This window comes from Xyrauchen texanus, chromosome 26 (assembly GCF_025860055.1).
Source record: "Xyrauchen texanus isolate HMW12.3.18 chromosome 26, RBS_HiC_50CHRs, whole genome shotgun sequence".
NCBI lineage: Eukaryota > Metazoa > Chordata > Actinopteri > Cypriniformes > Catostomidae > Xyrauchen > Xyrauchen texanus.
Genome location: NC_068301.1, coordinates 7990374 through 8018360, shown reverse-complemented (window position 1 = coordinate 8018360; position 27987 = coordinate 7990374). Strand labels below are relative to the sequence as shown.

The window sequence follows — 27987 nt, the reverse complement described above, 5'->3', positions numbered from 1 at the left end:
TACTTCAAATGCCAAATAGTTCAAGTAGGAACACAAAACTTGTGGAATTAAAAAAAAAAAATCTCTCTATATATATTTTTTTTTAATAATAATAAAACAAATATAATTTTTAAAAAAAAATAATCTCTGTCACCGTTCACTTTTTAAGGAAAAAAGATGCAATGAAAGTGAATGGTGACTGATAATGTTGGCCTCATATCTCCTTTTGCATTCCACAGGAAAAAAGAAATATATGTTCAGATCAACACAAGGGTGTGTATATGAGGATAGTTTAAATATTAGGGGGGTGAACTCTTTAAATCTATAACTTTGAGACTTACATTAGCCTATAATTTGTTTATTAATACACATCCATCTTTGATTGCACCAGTGTGAAGGCAATTGTATTAATTAGGCTGTTTATTATTAAGATTTATGTATAGCAGAAAAAAGTTTACTCTTAAGATTTTATGTATTTGTAAATGTATAATTTGCATAAATAAAAAAAGGCTTCACTATTTTGTCCTGTTGTCATAGCTTAAACATTAAACATGGATAGATACTTTATGAATACATTCATTAATTTATTGAATAAGTGTCAAATATCAATCACAAATGCTAGACTCATTAACAGTGTTAAAAAAGATCTGTTGCTTTGATTGTTTTGCAAATCATTTTCAGAAATTATAACAACAACAAAAAATAAAACCCTTTTACTATTTCCCACCTATAAATCACCAATATAGGTTCTTGAATATTGGCAAACTGCCATATGCTTTTAAATATCATTTCTATTCATTGCTTTTATAAAGGTTATCATATTAAATATGCTATAAATCAGTATACAGTTTGTGTATCATGATCTGCAGTTTTTCAAACTTAAAATAAAACCCAAACCTCTGAGTAATATGTTGAGTTTACTTTTAGTAACATGTAATATGTATAACTCAGACACTGTAAAATAAAGTGTTAAGAATATTTCCCTTTTGTGAATCATATCTTTTCTCTTGCCCTGTTCATTGCTTGATGATCTCAGTCATACAGTTGATCTGACAGTCTCTCCAGCTGTTCAGTCTCTCTGGAGACATCTAGAGAAAATATAATACAAGATATTGCATAATTTTCATGAACAGACATCATGAAATTCAGAATTATATGTTGATACTATAGCATTGCAAAAATCACACAATCTTGAAATAGGTAAAAAGTCTCTCTTACCCAACAATGATTTTGTTTGTGACTGTGACAGTTTCATTGATCCGTTCAGTCCAAATTCAAGAGTATTTATTATATACAGCTTCACAAAGATAAAAGATTATGTTTGAGTTGAGTCATCGTGTAAATAAATATGTGCTTAATGTATGAATGAATTAATAAAACCAATACCTTTAAGTTATTGAACCTTTCAAGGACTTTCATTTTTGCCTTGTTGAACATGTCATGTTTGATCAAATCAACATGCTTTATTAACATGTCTTGCCTTACACTCATGGATCCTTCTCCTTTCACCGCTGCAGCTTCTAAAATAGACAATGCATGGTGTTCATAAATTCTGCAGTATTAATAAAATGTTCACTCTAATATTTTTTTAACAAATAATACAGTAATCATTTAGCAGCTGCATTATCTAAAGCAAATTACAGAACATTTATTACAGGAAATGACCCCAGTAACAATCTAGGGTTAAGCAACAAGGGTTTGAACCTACAATCTTTTGATTAGCCAACCAGCCCAGGGGCCTCATGCATAAAAACTCTGCATAGATTTCATCCTAAAAGTGTGCGTATGCACAACATTTTCAGATTTATTCAATCAAACGTATGGCAGAACCTGCGCAAAGTTCATTTTATAAATCCCAGCTTGTGGAAGATTGTTCGTACATACATGTGAACCTCCCCCATCTCCTCCCCGAAATAACCATTTATGGAGGGTACAATGGCTGTTTTAACTGTGAGTAACCTCCTTTACATACAGTTGTGGCCAAAAATATTGGCACCCTTAGTAAATATGAGCAAAGAAGGCTGTGAAAAATATGTATTTAATATTTATCCTTTTGATCTTTCATTAAAAATATTTACAGAAATCTAACATTTAATTGAAGTAAATGAATTGAAAGGGAAGGGAAATCTCATAATTCATTTAATTTTATATAAAAAACACATTTTCCACAGTTTTTGGTAGTTCTAGAAATTCATATGAGTAAAATATATCTGAAGTATATTCCCAGGATCGTTCCAAGGATCACAGCAGGAGATCTGCAGAAATTAGTTGGGTCTTGGGGTCAGAAAGTCTTCAAAACTACAATCAGATGTTACCTACATTACCACAAGCCTCTGCTCTCATATGAAACAAAATAGAGCTTTTTGACAGCAAACTGAGAGGTAGCCATATGAGAAAGTACCCCATGCCCACGGCTAAATATGGTGGTGGAGCTTTAATGTTGTGGGGCTGTTTTTATGCCAGAGTTCCTGGACATCTTGTTCAGATACATGGCATTATTGCCTCTAAAAAATACCAACAAATAAAAAACAAGAAATCAAAACCTGACTTCCTCTGCTAGAAAGCTTACAATGGGCCTTGGTTGGATCTTCCAGCAGGACAATGATCCAAAACACATCAAAATCAACATTAAAATGTTTCACTGTCCAGAAAATCAAGGGTCTGCCATGGCCATCACAGTCACCTGACCTGAACCCCATCATAAACCTGTGGGGTGAACTGAAGAGGAGAGTCCACCATGTGGACCTTGGAATCTGAAGGATCTGGAAAGATACTGTATGGAGGAATGGTCTCAGATCCCTTGCCATGTGTTCTCCAACCTCATTAGGCATTATAGGAGAAGTCTCAGAGATGTTATCTTGGCAAAGTGAGGTTGCACAAAATATTGAATATTGTGCCACACATACAGTATATTTGTTTTTTGATAACTTGTTGTGTTTGCAATTGTTTGATGTCTATTAGAGGACAGATTTTTGGTGAATATTTTGGATGAAAGATCAAAAGCATAAACGTCTAGGTTACGTATGTAACCTCCGTTCCCCGATGGAGGGAACGAGACATTGTGTCAGAGAAGCGACACTAGGGGTCTCTCTTGAGCGCCGATATTCACCTCTGATCTATGAAAAAAGGCCAATGAGAAGTGGGTCTTAGCCCTTCTTTCAGGGGGAGAAGACCCTGCGGAGGCCACACCTACCCGGCAGGGGAGGCAAAGAGTGGCAAATACATCACATGGCCTAATAGGACCTATGTGGAAAAGTTGGTGCGGTGGTAGATCCAGCCTCGTAGAGGGGGGAAGCATACAGCATGGCAACCGCGGCAGCTGTAACTGCCTAAGGGGACACGGGGGTCCGCTCGTGAGGGGACAGTACCGCGGAATTACACACAGGGGGAGTCTGAGCAGGAGGCCTTACCTGTGGAGCACCTATTCCAGTACAGGGTAGTTTTTGGGTACCCGTAGTGGCTTGGGTCGGCGAGTTCCTCCGCTGAACTGCGGACCCAAAAGGGCTAGGGAGGAGTCAACCAGCGACCGGAAGATGGGGTCTCCTGGGAACGGAGGCGCACTATTTTACCTCGGCTGAGGGAAAGGGCGCTAGGCGCAAGCAATTCACCCGGCCAGAACGTCAACGTGTTACCGAGTTCTACGGGCTCGGACCTGAGAAAACACGGGACGATACTGACTCAACACGGAGATTGTAAAACCTCGAGAAAGTGTTAGGTGTTGCCCACCCTGCTGCTCTGCAGATGTCTGCTAGGGAGGTGCCCCTAGCAAGTGCCCATGAGGACGCAACACCCCTGGTGGAGTGAGCTTGGACCCGCAAGGGGGGGAGGGGGCACGGCCTGGGTGTGATAAGCCAATGAAATGGCGTTGACAACCCAGTGGGCAAGCCTCTGTTTGGAGAGAGCGTTCCCTTTCCGCTGTCCCCCAAAGCAACTGCTCTTCGTGCGGTCCAGATAGATACACAAAGCACGTACTGGACACAGCAACGAAAGGGTTGGGTCTGCCTCCTCCCGGGGCAGCGCTTGCAGGTTCACTACCTGATCCTTTTCTGAAGGGTGTGGTAGGAACCTTGGGCACATAGCCCGGTCGCAGTCTTAGGATCACGTATGTATCTGCCGGACCGAACTCCAGGCAAGACTTGGCATCCTCTGGACTCGTCTGAACCGGCCGGCCAGGGAACAGTCGTGGGGCTGAAGGCAGGGACACCGCGTCCTGGAAACCGGGACAGAAAAGCAGAGTGCCGTGAGAATGGCATTTGTGGGCCAGGTGACCCAGAGACAACAAGGAAATAGCTCTATAGAGTGTAAAGAATTTAACAAAAAATTCTCCTCCCGGCCCTCCACCGGGGAACGGAGCGGTCTTACCAGCTCCGGGGCTACCGCCTCGGTCTCTGGGTCGGTCATCTCAGGAGCACCTGGGAGCCTTCCGGGTCCTCAAGGGGGTCCGTGAGACAATGGGCGTCCAACTTCTGCGGGGAGCTCGACGCTGGGGCTGAGACCTGGGCCCACTCTCTTTGTTAGTTGAGGCGGAGCACCACTCTCTTTCTTTCTTGAAAGCCGCAGGAGGACACCCTCGGCGAGCAGACAGGGCATGGCCCCTGGCGGCAGGTTTGCGGCAGGGCAAGATGGTGTGAGCAGTGCACAGGCCCGCGGAACCAATTAAGCCCGGGGAAGCATAGCAGACCTCCGTGCGTCAGGCTCAGACTGGGCGGAGACCCGAAGGTGGTGGCCCAGGCGAGTTATCCGCATCCGACGCCGCTGTTACGCTCTCCGATGCAGCAGTGATGTCATCATCCAATGCCGGGGAGCTCGAGGGACCGGACGGTAGGCCGTTAAGCGGACCACACTAATCCCGAGCTCGGGGGAAGCAGGCAAGTGTGCCGGGGAGGAGGGAGGTTTCGAGGGGATTTACCCGGCAAAAGCGTCCAGTTATTCTCCCCAGATCGTCTTTCATCGCCTGCCTCAATCCCGTAGGAAGGAGTCGAGGCGCGGGGGGCGGCTAAAATGGCTCTCTCTCAATACAAGAGAAAGCAGAGATCGCAACGCTGCCGCAGTTATGTTCTCACACTGAAAACATAACCCATTGGAGAGAATGCTCATCCCGAGCTTGGACGGAAACAAGCAAGCGTGCCGGGGAGGTGAGGTGTTTCGAGGGGGTTCACCCGGCAAAACGGAGCCCGTCATTGTCCCCAGATCGTTTTCATCGCCCGCGGCGCCTGCCTCAATCCCGTAGGAAGGAGGCGAGGCGCGGGGGGCGGCTGAAGCGGCTTTTTCTCACTACAAGAAAAAGCCTACGACCGCAATGCTGTCATGGCTATGTTCTCGTACTGAAAACATAGACCATTCATAAAAACGCTGCCAACTTCTCATTGGCCTTTTTTCATAGATCAGAGGTGAATATCGGCGCTCAAGAGAGACCCCTAGTGTTGCTTCAACACTAGAACACCTGGCCCACAACAAAAAGAGAACTTTTTTTGCTCATATTTACCAAGGGCAATATATTTGGCCAAAGCTGTCATATGCATATCACCATCCAGACATGTGACTACCGAGTTTAACGGTAAGAGAAACTATGAACATAGGAGATAATACAGACTGTTAATGCCTCAAGTGCCCATAAGTTATTAGCTGGCGGTAAAAATTATTATTATTAATATATTAAGGGGTTTTCAGATAATATACGGTATCTTATACATGTAAAATATTTTTATGGTTGCAAGCATAAATCTTTGCAATTTTGCTTCTCAGGCAAATTTTGAAATAGTTTGTAACCCGCACACACAAACACAAGACGAGACAGTCACAATGTCGGAGAAAACTGCTTTATTCCAACAAAGGCAGGCAACAGTACAAACAGGGCAAATCCAGTGAAGAGGCGTCAAAGGGGAGCGTGATGTCGGAGCCGGGGAATCAGAATAGAATGGAGGGGCAAATCCGGGAGAGAGTGGTCAACGAGAGCGTAGGGGGTCAAAGCCGGGGTAATAAGAATAAGAATAACAAGACGGGACTAGAGGGGAGCAAAAGACAGGGGAACAAGGGGAGCTGGCAAGCTAAGAGGAGGACAAGAGGAGTTCAAAACTAGACGAGACTAGCTGGGGGCAAAGACACGGGAAACTAAATACAATAACCAACGGGTGTGAAACGAATGTGCTGTGATATAAATAGGGGAACTAACGAGCGGTGCAGGTGTAACGAATAAAGGGGTGATAAGACGAGTACAGGTGAAACTAATGATCTAGTGATTGGGACGAGTGCGGGTGAAACTAATACTGGTGATAGGAGAGCGGGCATGCGAGCCCGAGGAGGGAGACCTGCTAATGAGCATGAGAGCTCGTAGGAGCAAAACGATCGTGGAAGCTCGAGGGAGCAAAACGAGCGTGCGAGCTCGAGGGAGCAAAACGAGCGTGCGAGCTCGAGGGGGCGGAACGAGCGTGGAAGCTCGAGGGGGCGGAGTGAGGGAGCGGGTTCGTGACAGTACTCCCCTCTAAAACGGACGGCTCCTGACGGCCGCCAGGCCGTGCGAGGAGCGCGACCTCTGGGAAGTGGTGCTGGACGATCCCAACAAACAAAAAACCCCTGAACAGACAACCCACAAAACACACAAACAAAATTGAGGGCAGTCCAAGGGGCACAGAGGGAAATGAGACAGTCCATGGGGTCAACGGGCAGTTTCAAGGCAAGGTCAGGGGGGACATAGCGGACAGGCGGGTGGTCGGGAGATCTAGGGGGCAGCCATAGGGCAGAGACTGGGTCAGGGGGTCTGGAAGGCGACTGTAGGACAGTGACTGTGTCCGGGGGTCTGGAAGGTGACCACCGGACAGGAATAGGGTCCGGAGGCCAGAGAAGAGGCCACAGGACAGGAAGGGGGTCAGGAAGTCCGGGCTGAGCCGTGAAAGGCGGTGCCGTCAGAGGCGGCACTGTAGGCGGCTCTGGAGGTGGGGTTCTGGAAGGCTCTGGAGGTGGAGCTGAAGGAGGCTTTAGGGGCGAAGGCCTGGAAGGCTCTGGAGGTGGTGCCGAAGGAGGCTTTAGGAGTGAAGGCCTGGAAGGCTCTGGAGGTGGAGCCAAGTGAGGCTTTAGGGGGGTAGGTCTGGAAGGCTCTGGAGGTGGAGGCCTGGAAGGCTCTGGAACGGGAGCCGAAGGAGGCTTTAGGGGCGAAGGCCTGGAAGGCTCAGGAGGTGGAGCCAATGACGGTGGCGCCGTGGGAGGCTCTACCGAGGTAGGCCTGGAAGGCTCTGGAGGTGGAGCCAAGGGAGGTGGTGCCGTGGGAGGTCCCCGAGGCGACGACCTGGCAGGCTCTGTAGTCTCGGGGGGTAGAGCCGTAGGAGGCCCGAGAGGCGGAGCCATAGAAAGCTCTGGAGTCTTTGGGAGCAGAGCCGTGAGAGGCTCGGGGGGTGGAGCCATGAAAGACTCGAGGGGCGGAGCCCTGAGAGGCTCGAGGGGAGGAGGAGCCCTGAAAGACTCGAGAGGGGAAGCCCTGAGAGGCTTGAGAGGGGGAGGAGCCCTGAGAGACTCGAGAGGCGAAGCCGTGAGAGGCTTGAGGGGTGGAGCCATGAAAGACTCGAGGGACGGAGCCCTGAGAGGCTCGAGGGGAGAAGGAGCCCTGAAAGACTCGGGAGAGGGAAGCCCTGAGAGGCTTGAGAGGGGAGGAGCCCTGAGAGACTCGAGAGGCAAAGCCGCGTGAGAGGCTTGAGGGGTGGAGCCATGAAAGACTCGATAGGCTGGCCGTGAGAGGCTTGAGGGGTGGAGCCCTGAAAGACTCGAGAGGAGAAGCCCTGAGAGGCTTGGAAGGAGGGGAGCCCTGAAAGACTCGAGAGGAGAAGCCCTGGGAGGCTTGAGAGGCGGAGCTCTGGGAGGCTCGAGGGGTAGAGCTCTGGGAGGCTCGAGAGACTTGAAAGGCAGAACCCTGGGGGGCTTGGGAGGTAGAGCTCTGGGAGGCTTGGGAGGAGGAGCCTTGAAAGACTCGGGAGGAGAAGCCCTGAGAGGCTTGGAAGGAGGAGCCTTGGGAGGCTCATGAGGCGGAGGCCGCGAGGGCTCTGAGGGGCGAGCAGAGGCTGGCAGAGCCGTGGAAGACTCTGAGGGCGGAGCAGAGGCTGGCAGAGTCGTGGAAGACTCTGAGGGCGGAGCAGAGCCCGGCAGAGCCGTGGAAGACTCTGAGGGTGGAGCAGAGCTCGGCAGAGCCGTGGAAGACTCTGAGGGCGCAGTAGAGGTCGGCAGAGTTGTGGAAGACTCTGGGGGCGGAGCAGAGCCCGGCAGAGTCGTGGAAGACTCTGAGGGAACCTCTGCGGTCTTGAGCACAAGACGAGACTGGGGAGAAGGGGCCCTCTTCCTTCTCTGACGTCTTCGGCCAACAGGGGATGTGGCCATGGGGACGGTCGAGGCTACAGGCGCTGGCTCTGGGGCGGTCGAGGCTACAGGCGCTGGCTCGCTGACCGTGGCAGAAATGGGCGCTGGCTCGTTGGCCGTGGCGGGCAAGGGCGCTGGCTCGTTGGCCGTGGCGGGCATGGGCGCTGACTGGGGCCGTGTCAGGCTTCGGGGCTAGGGCCGTGTCAGGCTTCGGGGCTAGGGCCGTGTAAGGCTTCGGGACTAGGGCCGTGTAAGGCTTCGGGACTAGGGCCCTGGTAGGCTTCGAGACGGGGGCCGTGGTAGGCTTCGAGACGGGGGCCATGGTATGGAACGCTGGTTCAGTTTTTGCCTCCCCCACAGTAAACGAGGAACCAGCGTACAGTAGGGTGAGGTCAATAAACTGAGCCAGGTTGAGAGAGCAGCGACCACCAGGCATGAATGATGAGGCTGGCTCATTCAGTCCATATTGAAAAATGTCTTTCAGAGCCACCTCATCAAAATTCACCTGGTTAGCCAGGGCACAAAAATCCACAACATAAGCCTCTAAGGGTTGGCTCCCCTGGCGCAAAACCAAGAGTCGGGCTGCTGGCTCCATAATGTCAAGGGCGGGGTTATGAGTTACATAACCGCTGCCTTGCATGAAAAACCCTTGGTTAGCGTCAGAAGAGCCATAAAACCTCTCCGGGAATGGAGAGCATACGGTGCTCGCGGATGCATGGAGAGCATCAACGGGCTCAGGGGTAGACACAGGTGAAACAGGGTGAAATAAATCAGACATAGCACATACCTGCTTGCCCCTGGGCCGCGAGCGCTTGGTCAAGCTTCCAAACAGTAGCTCCTCGCGCTGAATGTGACATGTACCTCCGCTCTAGTGAGCTGCGCGAATCCTCCTTGTGACTGTCTTCGGTAAGGGTTGGTTATTTTGTAACCCGCACACACAAACACAAGACGAGACAGTCACAATGTCGGAGAAAACTGCTTTATTGCAACAAAGGCAGGCAACAGTACAAACAGGGCAAATCCAGTGAAGAGGCGTCAAAGGGGAGCGTGATGTCGGAGCCGGGGAATCAGAATAGAATGGAGGGGCAAATCCGGGAGAGAGTGATCAACGAGAGCGTAGGGGGTCAAAGCCGGGGTAATAAGAATAAGAATAACAAGACGGGACTAGTGGGGAGCAAAAGACAGGGGAACAAGGGGAGCTGGCAAGCTAAGAGGAGGACAAGAGGAGTTCACAACTAGACGAGACTAGCGGGGGGGGCAAAGACACGGGAAACTAAATACAATTACCAAAGGGTGTGAAATGAATGTGCTGTGATATAAATAGGGGAACTAACGAGCGGTGCAGGTGTAACGAATAAAGGGGTGATAAGACGAGTACAGGTGAAACTAATGATCTAGTGATTGGGACGAGTGCGGGTGAAACTAATACTGGTGATAGGAGAGCGGGCATGCGAGCCCGAGGAGGGAGACCTGCTAACGAGCATGAGAGCTCGTAGGAGCAAAACGAGCGTGGAAGCTCGAGGGAGCAAAACGAGCGTGCGAGCTCAAGGGAGAAAAACGAGCGTGCGAGCTCGAGGGGGCGGAACGAGCGTGGAAGCTTGAGGGGGTGGAGCGAGAGTGGAAGCTTGAGGGGGCGGAGCGAGGGAGCGGGGTTCGTGACATAGTTTTAAGGATGTTTTATAGAGAAGATAAATATTTAATACTTGAAACAAAACAAAGATTATAATATTATGTGTGCAGTGTTAAACTATTGGCTGACATCATTGGATTACTAAAATAACTTTTTACAAATAAAATATGCAAGCTTACCTTTTGTTTGTATTTGACTGTGTGCGCATCCACTACCAATATTTCCTTATTACATCTTATATTTGAAAGCGTTTGTGCTCAATTGGTTACATAAAATTAACAGCCTAATATAAGCTGGATAACAATATTTTTTGATTTGAGTGCTTAACTACATACTTTTTTATTCTAAATTCTGTGTATTTAATGAAAAGCAGAGTTTATAATCAGTCTGTTCAGTTCATTATGTATTACTTTATGCATTCATTATGTATATGTATTACTTTTGAAACTTACCTTCATAACAAGAAGCCATTGCATCCTCAATGGTTGTTTGGATTGATGTATAGATTTTCTTTTTCCTTTTAACAACATCTCTGTTGAGCGATGCCTTCAGTTGGTTTTCCTTTGAAAGGAACATTAGGAAAAAGATCAACTTTTGAATTATATATTTAACATAAAGTGTAAAAAAAACAGCACACACACACACACAGAACAAAAGACAAGTTACTGATTATTTATCAATCCCTTGTCGTTTATCAATCAAAACTCAATGATATCATATTAACCAGATGTACACTATATGACCAAAAGTTTGACTGAAGTGAACACCAATATTCATATGTGCTTGTTAACATTTCATTTTAAAACCATGGGTTAATCCCACTCTTTGCTGTTACAACATCTTTACGTGATGGCCAGGTGTGCTGGCAACAAGACACACAATGGTTTGCCCGTCTTGCACCGCCAGTCCACGTTCAGCTATTTGTGGTGTTTCGTATAGGGACCCCTAGTGTCACTACATCGACACAATGAAAAATATGTGGAGTCAGTGAAGGTGTTTAAAGAAGCCATATCACCCTGTAGCTCAAAACCTTTTGTCCACTGAAGCTAAACAGGGTTTAGCCTGGTCAGTACCTGGATGGGAGACTTTGTGGGGAAAATTAAGTTTGCTGCTTGTAGAGGTATGAAGGAGACCAGCAGGGGTGCTCACCCTGCGGCCTGTGTGGGTCCTATTGCCCCAGTATAGTGACAGGGATACTATAAAAGGCACCATCCTTTGGATGAGACGTTAAAATTAGGTCCTGACCCGTGTGTGTCCTGGCCAAATTCCCCCATTGGTCCTTCTGAATCATGGCCTCCTAATAATCCCCAACCATTAATTGGCTCTATAACTCTACTCTCTCCTCTCCACCAATAGCTGGTTTGTGGTTAGTGTAATGGCTCACTATGGCTGCCGTCGCATCATCCAGGTGGATGCTGCACACTGGTGGTGGTTGAGGAGAGTCTGTGTAACGCACTATGAGTGTAGTGTCAGAAAAGCACCATATAAATGTAACGTTCATTCATTCAAGATGTTAAAGGTGTCCATAGACATTATCAGTTTATCATTATCAGCATTTCAGATGAGCAGGTATGAATTGCAATTTTCTGAAAGGGTTAATGTTTTTCTGAAACCCCCGACCCACATTTAGCTCTACACATTTACATTACATTTAAAAAAAAAATAAGTATTGCTTTAGTCTGACTGAAATCAGACTTTTAAAGTGCATGTAAACGCACTCAATGTCTTTCTGCACATTAGGTTTACTTTAAAAAATAAAAGTGGTCAGTTTTGGTATCTTAAATGCTTTCAGTTAGTTTCCTTTTAATTATAGTGACAATAAACACTCACTGCAATATGTCAATGTTTCTGAATGATAGGTAGATCATTTAATGGAAGTAAAGACACAATTTACTCACCTCTGTTTTGATGTAGTTCTGAATGTGAAGTAACATGGGAGATCTTGTGTATGCAGAGTTACTCTGGATGATACTGAACATATCGATCTGTTCCTGCACTGACCTTCCTGTTTTACCACTGACACTGAAGTCAAGATGAAACAAATTCTGGTTTCATTTAAAAACAGTTCAAATGATTGTAATAAGTGACACAATTGACAAGTGAAGTGACACAAGTTTTACAGGAAAGAGAGGCCAGTACAAACACATCTTTGCATGTGTTTGTTGGTTGTGTATTTATGGCATTAAACCTATTCCAGGCAAAAAGATATCAACATATACACACTACCATCAGTAGCACAAAAATGGGTGTTCACGGCAGCGTGAGCAAAGCATAGGGGTGCCACACAAAGGGGGGTGGCAAATCAAACTCAAAGAGGGGCACTCAGATGACAACATTTTGCTTGTTTGTTACTCATTTAATAGTAAGACAAATTTTGGTCAGAGTGCATTTAAAAGTATGACATGCTCCAATGAACTCTGAAGTACATGCAATTGACAGTTGCTCCCCGTTAACCTTTGCACATTGCCATGCTCCAATTTAATGTTTATAATTTGTAAATATAATGTTAACAGTCTCTGCCATGCTAATTATGTGCACCCATAGAAGCTATAAGTGATGATGCCCTAAATATTACATAAGTTGTTGACCACACATTTTAAACTGTTTTCATTACAACTATAACTAAACTAAGGAAGACAGGGTATGCAATGACAGAACTTACGGAAAAATCTCATCGAAATCTTTGTCAATAGATTCGTGCAGGTGTTTGGCTAATTGCTTGTTCAGGTCTATGACTTTATCCAAAGCTTTCGACCAATAGCATCCTCCATTCTTGCACAATGCTTGAAGGGTTTTATGGAATCCTCTTTTATCAATATTCTGAGTGATAAAACAAAAATATCAATGCTGTTAAAAGGCCCAGGAAATAAGGATACATTTTTCTCAATTGACAATGTAAATCAAACTTACAGGTGAAATCACAGCCTGTGTGTTTGCAAGACATAATTGCACTGATTCTTCCACTCCTTCTGAGAGACATTTCTCCAGGATATTATAAATGTTGTCAAAATATTTTACCAGTTCATTTTGTGCCTTTTTAAAGTTCTCCTCAAATTCAATGTGCACACTGGATTTTGTCTCAGCCTAAAACACACCCATACAACAGCAGTGCAGAATTATAAATACATATTGGCAGCACTCCGAGGAAAATTTCAAATATCAGCAATTCTGAAAAATACCGTTTTCTTGTCTGTATCCAGTTGGACACTCTGGATCAAAGATAAAACTCCCTTTGCTTCATTGACATAATCTCTGGTCAGTTCTCTGTTAATGTTCTTGTTTAGAGTCCTCAGAACTTCCTGCAGATCTGTTATTTCTACAGACAATTTACTAAATTATACACAAGGGTGTGATTTGGATTCATTTGTTCGGAGCTTTGTCTGACTCATAAAATATTGTAGTTTTAGACTGATAACGAAAATGCACGTAATCACAGAACATTTTCTTGCATGCATGAAATTCAGTGTCATGATTAATGTTGTAAAAAAACAATAATAGATGATGGTATACTGTACCTGTTTCACTGGGCTCCAGATTTAAATTGTGGTCAAAAAAAGCTTTGGAGCTTACAGTAAAAACTTGAAGAAAATTCTTGTCAGAACTGAATCTTTTCTATAAAAAAGAAAGCAGTAGTAATAAGAAGAAAACAACATATGAACAGAAATGATAAAAAAACAATGGGAACAATAAAGAAAATACCTTGATTTCCGATTTTTCAAACTTTTCTTTGACTTCTGTCTTTGCACGTTCATTTCTATGAAGTATGCACGCTTTTTTCAGATCCTAAAGAATGGAAACAACAATACGTTAAAAACAACCATATATGAATATATGTTGCCTGTATAAAAATGATAAAATTAGTGGAGGCATAATCAGACTTCAAATTTCCATTGTGAAATCTGATTCAAAATATAATGAATATGTGGCAGGGCGGAGGGCGGGGCCGGGTCGTGATCCTACACACCCAGTCCCGGGTTTCGGCACCAGTGTAAAGGCATTCAATGGAAAGGAGGAGGCGAGAACCGGCTTGACGATATAAATAAAAGTTTTAATGATAAACTTAAAAGACAACATAAACACACACATGACGGACATGTCCGTTAATGATCTCTCTCTCCCACATGATCCCCTGCAGTCGACCTTTATCCCTCACGGAGGCATAATTAGCCTAATACGTGACCGGTGTGTAGGATTATGACTATTTAATATTTGGTTCATCCAAAATATTAAAATATTTTACTATTTTAAAGACTAACGAATGGCCATTTCAAAGTGAGAAACTTTACTTTGAAAAACAAAAATTGTGCATTTAGAATACTGCAAGTTATTACATATAAAATATTATTTATCACTTAAATTATGCTATTTTGTTCTGACTGATATATATTACAAATTAAAAGTTTGCATTAATGTACGGTCAAAAATGGCATGTTTGCAAAAAAGAGAGCCAATGAACTTGTGTGCCGTTTCTTCTCCTTCTTCATCTGTGAGTTTTTGTGATTTCCAGCATATAACCAGAGGTGTCATTTATGGGTGGGACATGTGGAACATCACTTTGGATGAGAAACAGGTCAATATTTAAGTCCTTTTTTCTGTAAATCGCCACTTTCTCTTTCAAAATGTGAAAGAATGTGAAAGCGAAAGTGAAAATTTTAAGTAAAATGGAACTTAAACTCTTGAGACCCCCATGTGACTGCTGTGCGCATTCACTTTTTGATATGTAACTAGAAGCACCTAATAAACAGCAAGTTTAATAAAATTAAAGCAAGTTTCCTTAAATTGTATGTCCTCATATGTGGACCGCAAGACTATTTTGTGAAATTTTAAATAACATTAAGCTATAGAAAGTCCGAATTTTTCATCAAATTGTTTATGATGTTTCCAGGAGTGTTGGTTATTCGTGTTTTTGAGACATTACAGACATTACAGCTGATGTTCTGTAAAGCTGAATAAATTATTCTTGTTCAAAATAATGTCCAGCATCATCCAATCAGTGCCAACCATATTCTAATAAAATGTTGCATTATAAAATTCTGAATCTATGTACTGATAACCATTGTCCCATGTCTGCCAAACATGTTGAGTGATCCAAACCGATCTTCAGCCTGAAACTGAACTTTTGGTTAAAAAAATCTTTTTTTTATGCACTTAGCAGCATAGAAAGCTATAGGATGCTCCCTTGCTCCCTATTTAGTAAATTATTTAACCTCCAGTGTGCTGTCTGTCTTCACTGATCTCATAACTGTTTGAAATGCACCTTATTTTCATCTTAAGTCCATCTAAAACATCTTAAAGCTAATTTTCTCAGCTTTTGGATGAACCCATTTATCCTCAATGTGAAAATATACTGTAAAAATATAGGAATGTATTAACTAATGTTAATGAGTACAATTGGATTGCACAGAGATAACAAAATAAAGAATAATAAAATGTATATTAAAATGAAGCGTAATGTCCCCCAGATGTGTTCTAGTTGAAAGTTATTAAAAATTACTAACATTTTTTTCTACTTTTAAGGAAATTCGGTACGAGTTTCCACATATGTGGACATATGTTTATCAGGGCACTGACGTTCTAAAAATGAACAGATTATTTAATGCAGCATATCAGACGAAACTATAAACTCTTCTCTTTACACACAAACCATTTCAATGAAAAAACTTAAAGAGACTTCTTACCAGAGGCACTTTGGTGCTCTGCTCGTAGGAGCGCTTGAAGAAATTATACGTCATGTTTTTGTCACGTTACTTCTGCGGCAGAAGTTAACCCTTTAAATGAAAGTCTTGTGAACAGTATTCAGTTGGTTTTTATTCATTTAAATTATACGTTGCATATAGCGAAGTCAAAATACCTCATCCATGCATGTGGACACAGGGTCGCACAAGGTTTAATATTGATCTGTGTCTCACCCAAAGTGATTGCATCACTTCAGAAGACAATTCAACAATTGGATTCGTATACATTACTTTTATACTGCCTTTATGTGATTTTTGAAGCTTGAAATGTCTGGTCACCATTCACTTGCATTATATGGACCTACAGAGCTGAAATATTCTTCTAAAAATCTTTGTTTGTGTTGAGCAGAAGAAAGTCACACATCTGGGTTTAAATGAGGACGAGTAAATGTATGAAATAATTTTAATTTTTGGTTGAACTAACCCTTTAATTTCAGTGATTACTGTCTCTATGAAAGCAGATTAAATGAGAAATCTATGCTAATACAGTTCTTCTAAATTTTCCAAACCTTGTCTCCAAAGGTTTCAAAGATTTGCCCTTTAGTAAGCCGTTCAGATCTGAAAAGAAATATGAAATAGTCACAGATTGTTGTTCCATTTAAAATTGTGATCTTTGAACTGTGACAAAGAGATGCTGTAGATTGTGTATAAATATGTTGTAAGTGATGTTAAGTATTTTGCTACATAGACTTAACCTGGTGACAGAATATCTGAATGTTCGAAATGTTTGACACAGGGAGTGGCAACAAAGTTTCTGATTGTCTAGAAAAGTTAGACCCATGCTCAGCATTGGGCTGCTAGAGAGACATGACAACATGTCAATTCACATGTATCTGTCTTGAAGTGGGAACATGGTATTTCCAAAAAAAGTAAATAATAAAAATCACTTACATCCCCTTTAATCTGGGATGGATTACACACCCCCCTCCCTCCCTCCATCCCTAATGACAAAAAACTTAATTCTAACCTCAAATATTCTCCTGGTTCGATATCATCAGTCTTTGTACAGATTAAATGTATGCTTTTGCACTCTCCTCCTGGTCCCAAATCTTCAACGCAGTGCTTTAATATACCCCAGGGTTCTTTGTCAGTGATTGCTCGATTGATAGCACTTACAATCCACACATTAGAGCACTCTCGAAGTTTCTATGGGTTTTGAAATACAGAAGTGAATCATTAAAATGAGAAAGATGAAATGTTTTAATTAGAATTGCTACTATAATGTTTAATAAGAAAACACTATTATTGTAAACTTTTGTTAAAGGTGCACTCACTAATTAATTCAGCCAGTGAAAGTGTCTAATTGCGGGAAATTATCGAGATGTGCAATATTCGGCTAGTCATATGATCTCAACACGGTGGCGCTCATGAATGTACGTCCAACACCATCTTTAGATTAAAGCAGCTTTTTCTTCTAAGATTGTTTTGAGTCTTCATCTCATGTCAGTGTATATAATTTTAAGAATTTTTTTATGTACTACTCTGCTGCTACTATTTCTTTCTGTTTAAATGTTTTTGCAATTAGCAAACAAATTACAGAGTGCACCTTTAAAGATAACCTAAATTAAAAATTATTTAATTATAAATTATAATTAAAAGTATTTACAGATTTCCACATGGCATCTCTAAGCTTATTGCAGTCTCCTGTCCCAGGAATATCAACAAGCACAATGTGTTCCAAGAGTTCATCACAATTTGGAATCTTGAAAGTCACACTCTTTACAAGCGGCCAGTACCAGCCACCACCGCTTGACTTACTGTGCTGTATGTAAAAATCGACCTCATTTGCAAATTCAGTGACCTGTTAAATTAAATAAATAATGTAGATTTAGACATGCCTTCATTGAAAAGCAAATTCACAATATATAATTATACATTTATTATTTGAAAGTCAAGAAACTTCAGGTCACATATATTAAACATATTTAGTCTCCAAAAACATACATCACTCTTTGAGATTTTCGTAGTCAAGCTTGCAAATATTTTACAATTCTCCATCATCAACTCATCGAATGTTTTTTGATCTGCATCCTCTCCATACAGCACAGTGATCTTTTCTTGAGCAATTTCTATCATGTCAGCATTTCTGTCCTTATTTTCATCCGATAAAATATTTAAAAGATCTTTGAGCTCTTTCTCCCACTCCTGCAGAGGTACACAAGACACAATAAAGAACACAAGGCTTTTTTTCTTCACTTCAGTCTGAATTAAGAACACACTTATTAAAGGTATGGTGAAATGAGTATGAATGAAACCTCTTTAGAGAAGAGTTCAATCTCTGCTGAATAGTTGGAATCACTCAGATTGGCTTCCACCTGGGTAATAACTGCTGTACATGCACCAAAACAACCAGATGGCAGTAGATCCTTTTTCCCCAAGACTGCATTTAAAAGGGAGCTCTTTCCTTCTCCTGATTTTCCAAAAATCCCAATGGTTGCCTTCTTCCTGCTAACTTCATCCATTTTGTCTATCTTTGAAATTATATCTCTGTGCATCATGATGGCTTGGTCAGTGACTCTTTTCATGATTTGCTTTGCCGTGTTCATGATCTCCACATCTATGCTCATTGGAAAAGAACAGATTCACAATTGGAATCATTTTTGTTTTATAAATTAATGAAATGATTCTTTAACTCCAAAGATCTACACTCACCGACAACACCTGAACACCCACATGTTCATGTAATTATTAACTGAAACTCCTGACCCGTATCTGCATTGTATTTTATGCATTGTACTGCTGCCACACGACTGGCTGATTAGATAATCACATGAACAAGTAGGAGTACAGGTGTACCTAATAAAGTTGTCGGTGAGTGTATGATCAAAATATCCAGATCTACCGATACCTTCAGATCATCATACTTGTACAATGGTTTTGTCAAGTCAACATTTTTTATTTATACTTTGCACAGCATACATAGAATTTACTGGCATTTAGTGTTTTAGAACATTATGAATTAAATAAAAGCACTATATTATACAAAGTAATACATTTGCCCTTTTCCAGTCAAGCAAAGTTTGGTTTAGGATCAGCTGTTTTTGAAGTGCCAAATTACTGGTGGACAGATTCAGAATCTACTAACCTGATGTCAGCGATGACTCGGATTCATGATCACGTTTTCTTTTAGTACCTATCAGATTAATTCCACACATTTTACTTCCTGAATCACAGGCTTTAAAGCAAACACACAATTATATTTTGAAAGGTGAACTTTCATACCTTGACTTGATGTTGTGGGGTGGATGAATTGTCCTAGAGGAGAAAAGAACATAAGAGGTTGTTGCTGAAGACCTGTACATGTCCTCTGTTTAAATTCAGATAAGAGATTTGCATTTCTGAAGTGACCACTTTATATACAGATAAATAACCAAAACTCTGATGTCAAACAATGCATGTACTCATAACTGTTTTTATTTGAGTTCATCTTTTTCTGTTGAGTAAAATCATTTGTAAAAAAAAAACCTGAATATTACAAAACTTGTTGGCTCACCATCAGATGAAATTCCTGATTGTGTAGATGAAGGTACAGGAAGCAGTGGAGGTGGAGGTGGATCTTTTGACATTCTATGAAATGCTGCCATCTCTTGTTTTGGTGTCCCAGGAAATATGGCTGATCTGTAAAAAATGTATGACAATCAGGGGCAGACTGGGTAGACATAGAAACCGGCCAAAAATTTGTTGTCGCTGTCTTTTTCTGGTGGCCCATTTCAGCTTTTCGCGGCCCATTAGGGAACGTTTCACGGCCGGCCCACCAGGAAAATTCCCGAACTTTCCAATGGCCAGTCCGCGCCTGATGACAATGCAAATACTAATAACATAACTACAACATTAAAGCCCTATTTAACAATGTGCAATTTAACTAATTATGATATATAATCTGATATATATTATATCAAATATTTAATAGAGAACTACTGTCTCATATCTTGATACTATGCTATTTTAATTTATACAATTTGGCCAAAAGTATGTTGACACCCCCTTCTAATGAATGAATGAATTAGATTCCATTATTGCATAAGTGTGGGTCCAGACTATCTGTTTGTTTGGCCAATGGCAAGTGAAGCGTGTTTTAGGGAAAGCTCTTTTTTGGGGATTTCCGCCTGGATTTGGCCTACCCAAATTAAAAAGCTTCCCATTCCCACATACTTTGGCCTAAATACACAGTTTTGGTGTCATTTTACAGGAAAACCTTTGAAGTTGCATAAAACACTGCTAAAAATTAAAAAAAATTAAATATATGTTGTCTGAACAGTAATAACCCTCCTAAAAAAAAGAGGCGCTTTTTGATTTTTTTTTATATAAATTCATTTTTGAAAGTGTATAACTCAAGCCCTGTTTGCCCTAGCAGCATGCAGACAGTTTTGGCTGTTTCCACTAGATGTCAGCAAATACCTGAAAAAGGAATTTTGTCTGTATCATGTTTTATTTAATATCTATTTAAACGTATCTGAAGGGAGGAATATTACCTTTTTTTGGTGTAATTTCCGCCTACCCAAATCTAAAGTCTCCCCATACCCATATACAGTGCTATAAATGCAAAATCCCAGTGTTTGTGGCTAACTGTGCTGTCTAGTGCGAGTAGCACGGCAAATATTCAATAATTTCACTTCTATGTTTACAAATGTTGATTGTATACCTCATGATTCATTCGAAGTGTATTAGATATGTGATTATACCTCAATAAAAAGACTTATTGGAACTTCTTACTGGCAATGAGAGCTTTCATTTGATACATGGTTTGTACATGTGCGTCATATTTGAGCGATATGAGAAATATGCGTATTCAAAAACGCACATAATTATGACGCTACTTTTGATGGGTGGAACTATGTAATTTATTGTAAATAAGTTACTTAGTGTAAAACAAATGCCAAAGTGATGCATATCTCAAGAAAGTAGACATTCTAAGCTTTCAAATGGTACCAGATATGAGCTCATAACAACTCCAAATACATTTAAAATTTGAAGTACATTATTACTGACGTCATTTTAAATCCCGGATCCGGGATCGTGGATTTTAACTGATTAAAAACAGTATTTTTGCAATTCCATTTGGTGGCCGTAGTGGCATATAAAAATGACACTTCAGCTTTTAAGAGACAGAGAGAGCAAACAGTTCAGCATCATCACACTCCAGTCCATCAGGAAACAAGTGTTTCCTAACTTACATTAAAGTAACCTATGTTTAAAGCATATAGTGTATATTTCAAAGATTTATATTTAGCAAGGTTTTTGACCCACTGTGATTCTCACCTTCCAAGAATATCCAATGATTTGTCTTCTTCCTCATTCCTGTACATTATATACTCATAACTGATCTTTTCACACACCTTACTCTCATCTCTTACATCTGTTTTAAAGCAATTTTCTCCTACTACTTCTTCATTGTTATTCCCAAGTGTTTCTGCCTCCCATTCCTCATCCTTAGACTCTTCTCCCAAGCAGCTTAATCGAAATTGTTCACAATTTCCTTTGGACAATATCCCAATGTCATATAATTCATTCGTAGTGTTCTCCACAACAGCATTTACTTCATCTTCGTCCTCGCGTTGTAAGCAAATGATCACGTTTTGTTTGAAAACAAGAATTGCATGATTTTGTAAATGCCCAAAGAGTTCCAAGGCGTAGCTTTTAAGAGCCAAAGTTATGAGTACAGGGGTCAAAGGGCAGCCTTGGTGAAGCCATTTGTATTTCTCTGCAGATTCCATGTCTAAGGTCACTTCCTCTGCATCTCTGAGGAAGTTTTCTACAACAAGGAAGTCCTGATTCAGAGTTGGATTTGACCGTTTTTGCCTCTCTATCTCATCCATAATACAACGCAAACTTATTAGAACACAGAGTGTTTTGGGAGTGATCCAGACAGTAGCTGACTCTTTTGGTGTCCGCCGATTTGACTGAGACTCCAAGATATCATTTAGACGTCTTGCTAGAATAGTTGCGATGATGAGGTAGTCAACATTAAAAAACAATTGACTACTGTCATGTGTACATTGGACTGATTCATTGAAGTGAGTTTCAGAGCAGTTAAATTTCCCGCTGTGGATTCTGTCATAGAGCACGTTTATATATGAAATTAGGTCTTGGAATAGACATTGATCTCTATAGAAGGAAACTGGAATGCCATCCGGTCTTGGTGTGTCTGACACTTGAAGAGAATGTACTGCTGACACAATTTCAACCCCACTGACTCCATTTGACTTTCCTTCATCCAATAATAAGTCTGTCTCTGTTATCCCTAAATCCTTTTTGAGATTCAGCAGTTGGGAGATTGATTGTATCTGGGGATCTTTCTGAACAGGAATTATGGGGTCATAGTTGATCTCCAAAGACACAGGTTGATGGTCAGGCCTCTCTGAGTCTCTGATTTCACAACCTCTGACACGCCACATACATTCTTCTGGAACAAAGAAGTAGTCCAATCTTGACTTCACGCTGCCTCTGCTGAATGTATAGTTCTTTTTGCAGGGTTTTTCTTCTCCAGATGTCAACCAACTGAAGAGATTCCATAAAATTTTCCACACAAGGGCGCAGTTTACTATGGATTGTATTATTTGTCACCTTGTTGGTATTGCATGCTTTGTCGATAAAGGGATTGAGAACCGTGTTGAAATCTCCACCAATCAACAGCAACCCTGTGGCCATCAAATGCAAGTACCTTGATAGTTTATCAAGGGTTTTTGTGTCAGTTTGATGGTTATAAACACTAACAAGAGTGTATGGCTGACCTTCTAGTTTGCATTTCAATACAATATATCCTCCAAAATTATCTTTGTCCTCACTGATATATTCAAAGTCTAAAGTCTTCCTTACAAGTATGGCTGTTCCCTTTTGGGACGAGGTATATTTTGTAAAGAAAACATGCCACTACCCTAAATTGCATTCTACAATATCTTCCTCTCCTACCCCAATGTGTGTCTCCTGTAAGAAAACAACATCAGCATTTTTAAGCTCTTTAACTTTCTGATCTCTTTTTTCTTTAAGTCCATTAACGTTCCAAGTGAGGAAACGTATAGTCCCTGTAGCCATTGACAGATCTGCTGTCAAAGACCATAGATCCGCAGCTTAGTTGCCTGTCAAAATAATAAGTTATGTACATAAAAATAAGTGATAAGCAAAATAAATACAGATAATCACTGAAACTTTTACAATACCATAAAATAATGGAAGCATTAAGATACATTTAGTTTGCATATTAATGTGAACTCGATGTGATTTCGACCATTGATTGTAACCTGTGATCTCCTGGGATTTGTGATATATATATATATATATATATATATATATATACTGTAAAATCTAATTAGTTGACCTTACATTTTTCAGGGCAATCTGTTTGCATGCTTTTCTAAGTAAACATACTTATTTGGCTCAAGTAAACTGAACTTATTTTTTTAAGTAACGTTAACTAATTACAAGTTAACTTAACTCAACGGTGATAAAATAATAAAAAATCGTTGAAATAATTTAAATTGGGTTATAACTAGGGCTGTAAATCAATTAAAAGTTTTAATCGAATAAATTACATGGTGTCCCGATTAATTAATCGTGATTAATCGCATATACAAATATTTGCAGAGAAAGCCCCTCATATAACAATAATTCAATATCCATCCATCCATCCATCGTCAACCGCTTATCCTGTGTACAGGGTCGCGGGGGGCTGGAGCCTATCCCAGCTAACATTGGGCGAAAGGCGGGGGACACCCTGGACATGTCGCCAGTCCATCGCAGGATAATTCAATATATAATTTTGAAATAATTATCTTTATACGTAAAAAAAAATAAAAAAAAATATATATATATATATATATAAATTATATATAAAGATAACTATGTATAATTATTTCAACATTATATATTGAATTATTGTTATATGAGGGGCTTTCTCTGCAAATATTTGTATATGGGCTTGTTTAAGGACCCGTCACACCTGCGTCAGACATTTTTTTTTCAGGGGTATACATAGTACACAATACTACAGATATATTTTCCAATAATGCCAAGACATTATATTCATTAGATAGTGAAATGCTTTTCAATGTTTTGGAGTTGTTGGAGGTACAAACAGTATTTAAATCATATTTCAAGTCTTGTGAAATATGTGCAAATAGGAGCTTTATTAGACATAAACTTACACTTATGTATAAAAACTTGGCAAGAAAAATAAACAGATTAATCAGAAAATATTCACTTTTTAAATGACCAAAACTGTGAAAACCAAATAAAACGTCTTTATAAAGCAAAGAAAAACTAGATAAAATAGAGGTACATGCAAACAAACAAAATTTTCTCCAAAATACTACAGTGGACACATTCCCAAAAAAGGTGAGGGGCAGATTCATCTACAGCATTACAGAAGGAGCAAAGATCTATTTCAGGGAGCATGTTTCTTAAATAAAGATTGACTGGGTAAAAACGGTGTAACAGTTTAAAGGACACCTCCTTAACCTTGTTGGTAATTAAATATTTGTGAGGTTAAGACCATACGACCTGCGTCAGACATGCTTGTGTAGCGTCATAAAAATAATATGTTTAGGTCACTGTGTCAAGTTAAATATAGATTAATACTCAATCTTTAAAATATCTTGAAGATTCCTTAGATCACATTTGTGCTCCTTCAAGTGTTTTGACCGCAAGAATGTAACGCTCGTCTGTGCTGTGTGTCCGCTGAAGTGTTTTCTTCACTGTATAAACTGTGTGTTGCTCATACAGCTAAAGTTTCACTTACTGCCCTCTGGAGTAACCAGATGGTACTACAAGTATGCGATTAAATGCTTTAATGTTTTTAGCGTGTTCATTTTTGTAAAATTAATTGCGCGTTAGTAAAGCGTTAAATCGACAGCCCTAGTTATAACATGTATTATACAGTGTAAATTTATATTTGACTGGACTCTAGGTTAGCCATATGTATCATGATTAAATGTGTTTTTGTTCATGTTTTCAGGTCTTTTATTTTGAAAATGTTGTTCATTGTTCCTGTTCCCTCATTTACATTTACATTTATTCATTTGGCAGACGCTTTTATCCAATGCGACTTACAAAAGAGGAAAAAACATCAGCGAATCATCTTAGGGAGACAGTGGTACAAAAAGTGCCATATTACAAAGTTTCACTATCATCAGAATAGTATACAAATCAGATTTAAGTGCAACAAGAACTGAACATTTTTTTATTTTTTTTTATTAGTGACCGGTTAAGTGCTTTTGGAAAATTATGTGTTTTTAGCCGTTTTTTGAAGATAGAGAGTGAGTTAGCTTCCCGGATTGAATTGGGAAGGTCATTCCACCACCGTGGTATAATGAAACTGAAAGTCCGGGAAAGTGTTTTGGTGCCTCTTTGTTTTGGTACGACAAGGCGACGTTCCTTAGCCGACCGCAGGCTTCTGGTGGGAACGTAGCTCTGCATAAATGTTTTTAGGTATGCTGGAGCAGACCCAGTGACTGTTTTGTATGCCAGCATCAGGGCCTTGAATTTAATACGTGCATGAACCGGCAGCCAGTGGAGAGAGACAAAAGTGGTCTCCCTCATGTGATCTAGTCATGTGGTTCCCCTGTTCGGTGTGTTTTGTTTTCATTGGTTCATAGTTTGAGGTTCTTGTTAGCAGTCTTGTCTTTTCATTGCATGCCAGAACGTTACAATATGGCACACATTAGGCTCTACTTAGTGCTTCTTGGTGTATATTAGGGACGGGTGGATCAATCCTAAAGTATTGATACACTCGATACTGATGTGGTATCAAAAATATCGATCTTCACACAAAAATATTGATTCTAAATTATTTATTTATTTTTCAACTAGGGACAGATCGAGTAGGCTTTTGACCCGGAACTTTTTCAATCTATTAACACGACGCCGCAGCACTGTTGAGTGAACTGTGTTTTTTGTTATTATTTAAATGAATGTACAGAGATTCTCTCTAAAAGCGCACGGAGATGCACTGGAAGACAGACAGTCAGACTAAGCTGATCCACCAATCAGAACGTTCATTTCAGACACGATTGGATATTTGTTAACTAATCATATTTTCCATTTCAGTAAGAGGCGGGACATTTCCAACATCTGATGCACAAGCATACCTGGAGAAACTATAATTTGAAAACAAAACAATGTTAAACAATTGATGGCTTCTAACATTATTTGACCAAATATTTTTACTATGGCATTTGTTATAAAAAAAAAACTATATATATTTTTTTAAAACGAGCAGTCAGTTTTGCGCCAAAACAGGTGTGGCTCAAACACCATAGCCGATATTAGAATATTGGCGTTATTGTAGAGAGGTTTCAAATCGGTTGTGTATGAAGGCACTCCCATATGCATTAGTAAACGCAATGTCAAGTGGACTGAAGTCGTAAGGGAACTCTAATTTGCACTGCATATTTATTTCCCTGCTAAACGTAAATATATGTATATACATTTAAATGTAACTTATGCAATTAAACTGTGAAAATACTGCATGTTATTGCACCCCTGTTTTTAATGCTTTTTTTTTTTTTTTTTTTTGGCTTTTACTGCTGTCGTGGTGCCTTTTTCTCATGATATCAAATAAGTTACATTTATATTTCTAAGAAGGAAAACAATTTCACTGTACACAGAAATGCACATAATAGTACACAAATAATAATAATAATAATACATAACTTTTTATGTAGGTTATATATGGTAATACAAGATAACGTGTTAACGTGAACATTACTACTCATATTAGCTACAATGATTAATTTATTGCGTATTATGAATTAGTTTATTAGTTAGAATAATAATAAAGTATTAACAATTTTCATAGTAGTCTAATAAAAGGAACATTAATGACACATATTAATTAAAATACATATTTAACATCGAGTGATCATACATTGTTCTTAGCAGTGTATTCTACACCATGCCATGAAGAAACTTGTTATACTTATTGTAAGTTTATGTGGGACTATAATTACAACAGTCCCAATTTTAATGGGAAAAATATTTCTTACACATTTTACATGAACTGTATATAAATGTAAATTAATTTTAGAGATCAGGTGCATGCATTTTTCATAAATTCACAGTATGCCCACCTCCTCAGACACTACTACACCACTGCTTCTTGAGTAACTTCAAGCTAAAATAACATATCTAAAGGTGACATTTCTTATAATTGTGTGTAATTGTTGTTAATAAGTAATTTAAAAAATAGTTAAAGTAATTCTGTATTAACCATGTTTTTTTTTTTTTGTGATCAACTCATTGTTTTACTACAGTAATATCATAGTAGTAACCATGGTTAATTGTGTGATAACTATGGTTTGACTGAATATCATGGTTAAACTATAGTTACTGTACTGAAATGGTTCATTTTTGTAAGGGTAAACAAAACAAAAGTCTAAACATTTTCTGTTTAGGCAAAATAAAATATTGACTTGAATTATGACTAACAATATTATTTTAAATAACCCATTTTATCCCAAGTAATCATCAAATAAATTGTGTTTATAGAAGTATCGGTATTGTTATCAGTTATCGATCGATATTGGACTTGAATTTATCGGTATTGGTATCGAATCGAAAAGAAAATAAGTGGTATTGCCCAACCTTCCTATAGTTCATATAAATCTGCACTTTTCTAAAAGTACTATTGAGTACTGAAGAACGGCTTAAATTGAACAGACTTCAAGTTCACCAGAGGTAACACTATTCACCCTCAAGGGGATTTCACAACAATCTCAATTATCCACCAGCTACAACAAAACAACAACGGTTATGATATGATGTCAAGTAAAGAGGGTTGAAATACCAAATGAAAAAGGTGCTCTTTAGATACAATTTATATAAAAAATATATTTAAATTAGAGTTTGTGACATGAACACCTAAAGGGATACATAAAATAAAATCCAAAGTGTATCTTTTGGGATTTTGAAAGAAAATAAGTTTTGTTTACCACTGATAAATTTTTTTGGTTAACACAGCTAATTTCATGTTGTTTATATATACATGCATTACCAGTGTAATAATATCTATAAATTGAGGAGAAAGGTTACCTCTTTCCTGTCTCAGGATAATGCCGATGAGAAATGACACAAGTGATTTGCAGTTTTAAGGTAGTCAAAAGATCCACCCTGCTGACGTTGGGCTTGGGAGGAGCCTTGTTAACCGCCTGTAAATCAAAACCTGGTCAAAAAAAAACCATGGTGGACCATAAAAGCATGAGAAAAGCTCAAATTACCTTCAAGGTCAAAATACTTGCACCTTTGGTAAATATGAGCATTGAAGGCTGTGAAAAATATGTCTTTATTGTTTATCATTTTGAACATTCATTC

General features: G+C 40.1%; 1 protein-coding gene across 1 annotated transcript; it reads right to left on the bottom strand.

The window, feature by feature from the left end:
• Position 1: 1 nt before the first annotated feature.
• On the bottom strand, positions 2-27733 carry LOC127620092 (nuclear GTPase SLIP-GC-like). Its single transcript, XM_052093190.1, has 19 exons — positions 27709-27733; positions 19178-19302; positions 18907-18939; positions 18770-18817; positions 17940-18241; positions 17629-17829; positions 17291-17485; positions 16652-16830; positions 16194-16242; positions 13649-13732; positions 13465-13561; positions 13129-13265; positions 12860-13033; positions 12612-12769; positions 11848-11971; positions 10402-10510; positions 1366-1499; positions 1198-1276; positions 2-1067 (listed from the first exon to the last, which is right to left on the bottom strand). The coding sequence occupies exons 2-19, from the start codon at positions 19266-19268 to the stop codon at positions 1012-1014; spliced, it is 2250 nt and encodes a 749-aa protein (XP_051949150.1). The 5' UTR covers positions 19269-19302; positions 27709-27733; the 3' UTR covers positions 2-1011.
• Positions 27734-27987: the final 254 nt, after the last annotated feature.

Coding starts and splice junctions, on each gene's coding strand:
- LOC127620092 (XM_052093190.1), bottom strand. CDS start 19,268: ATGGCAGCATTTCATAGAATGTCAAAAGATCCACCTCCACCTCCACTG. Junction 16,243..16,651: donor GAACCAGGAGAATATTTGAG/GTTAGAATTAAG, acceptor ATTTCTTTTCAG/ATCTGAACGGCTTACTAAAG. Junction 1,500..10,401: donor AATGGCTTCTTGTTATGAAG/GTAAGTTTCAAA, acceptor TGTCTATTTTAG/AAGCTGCAGCGGTGAAAGGA.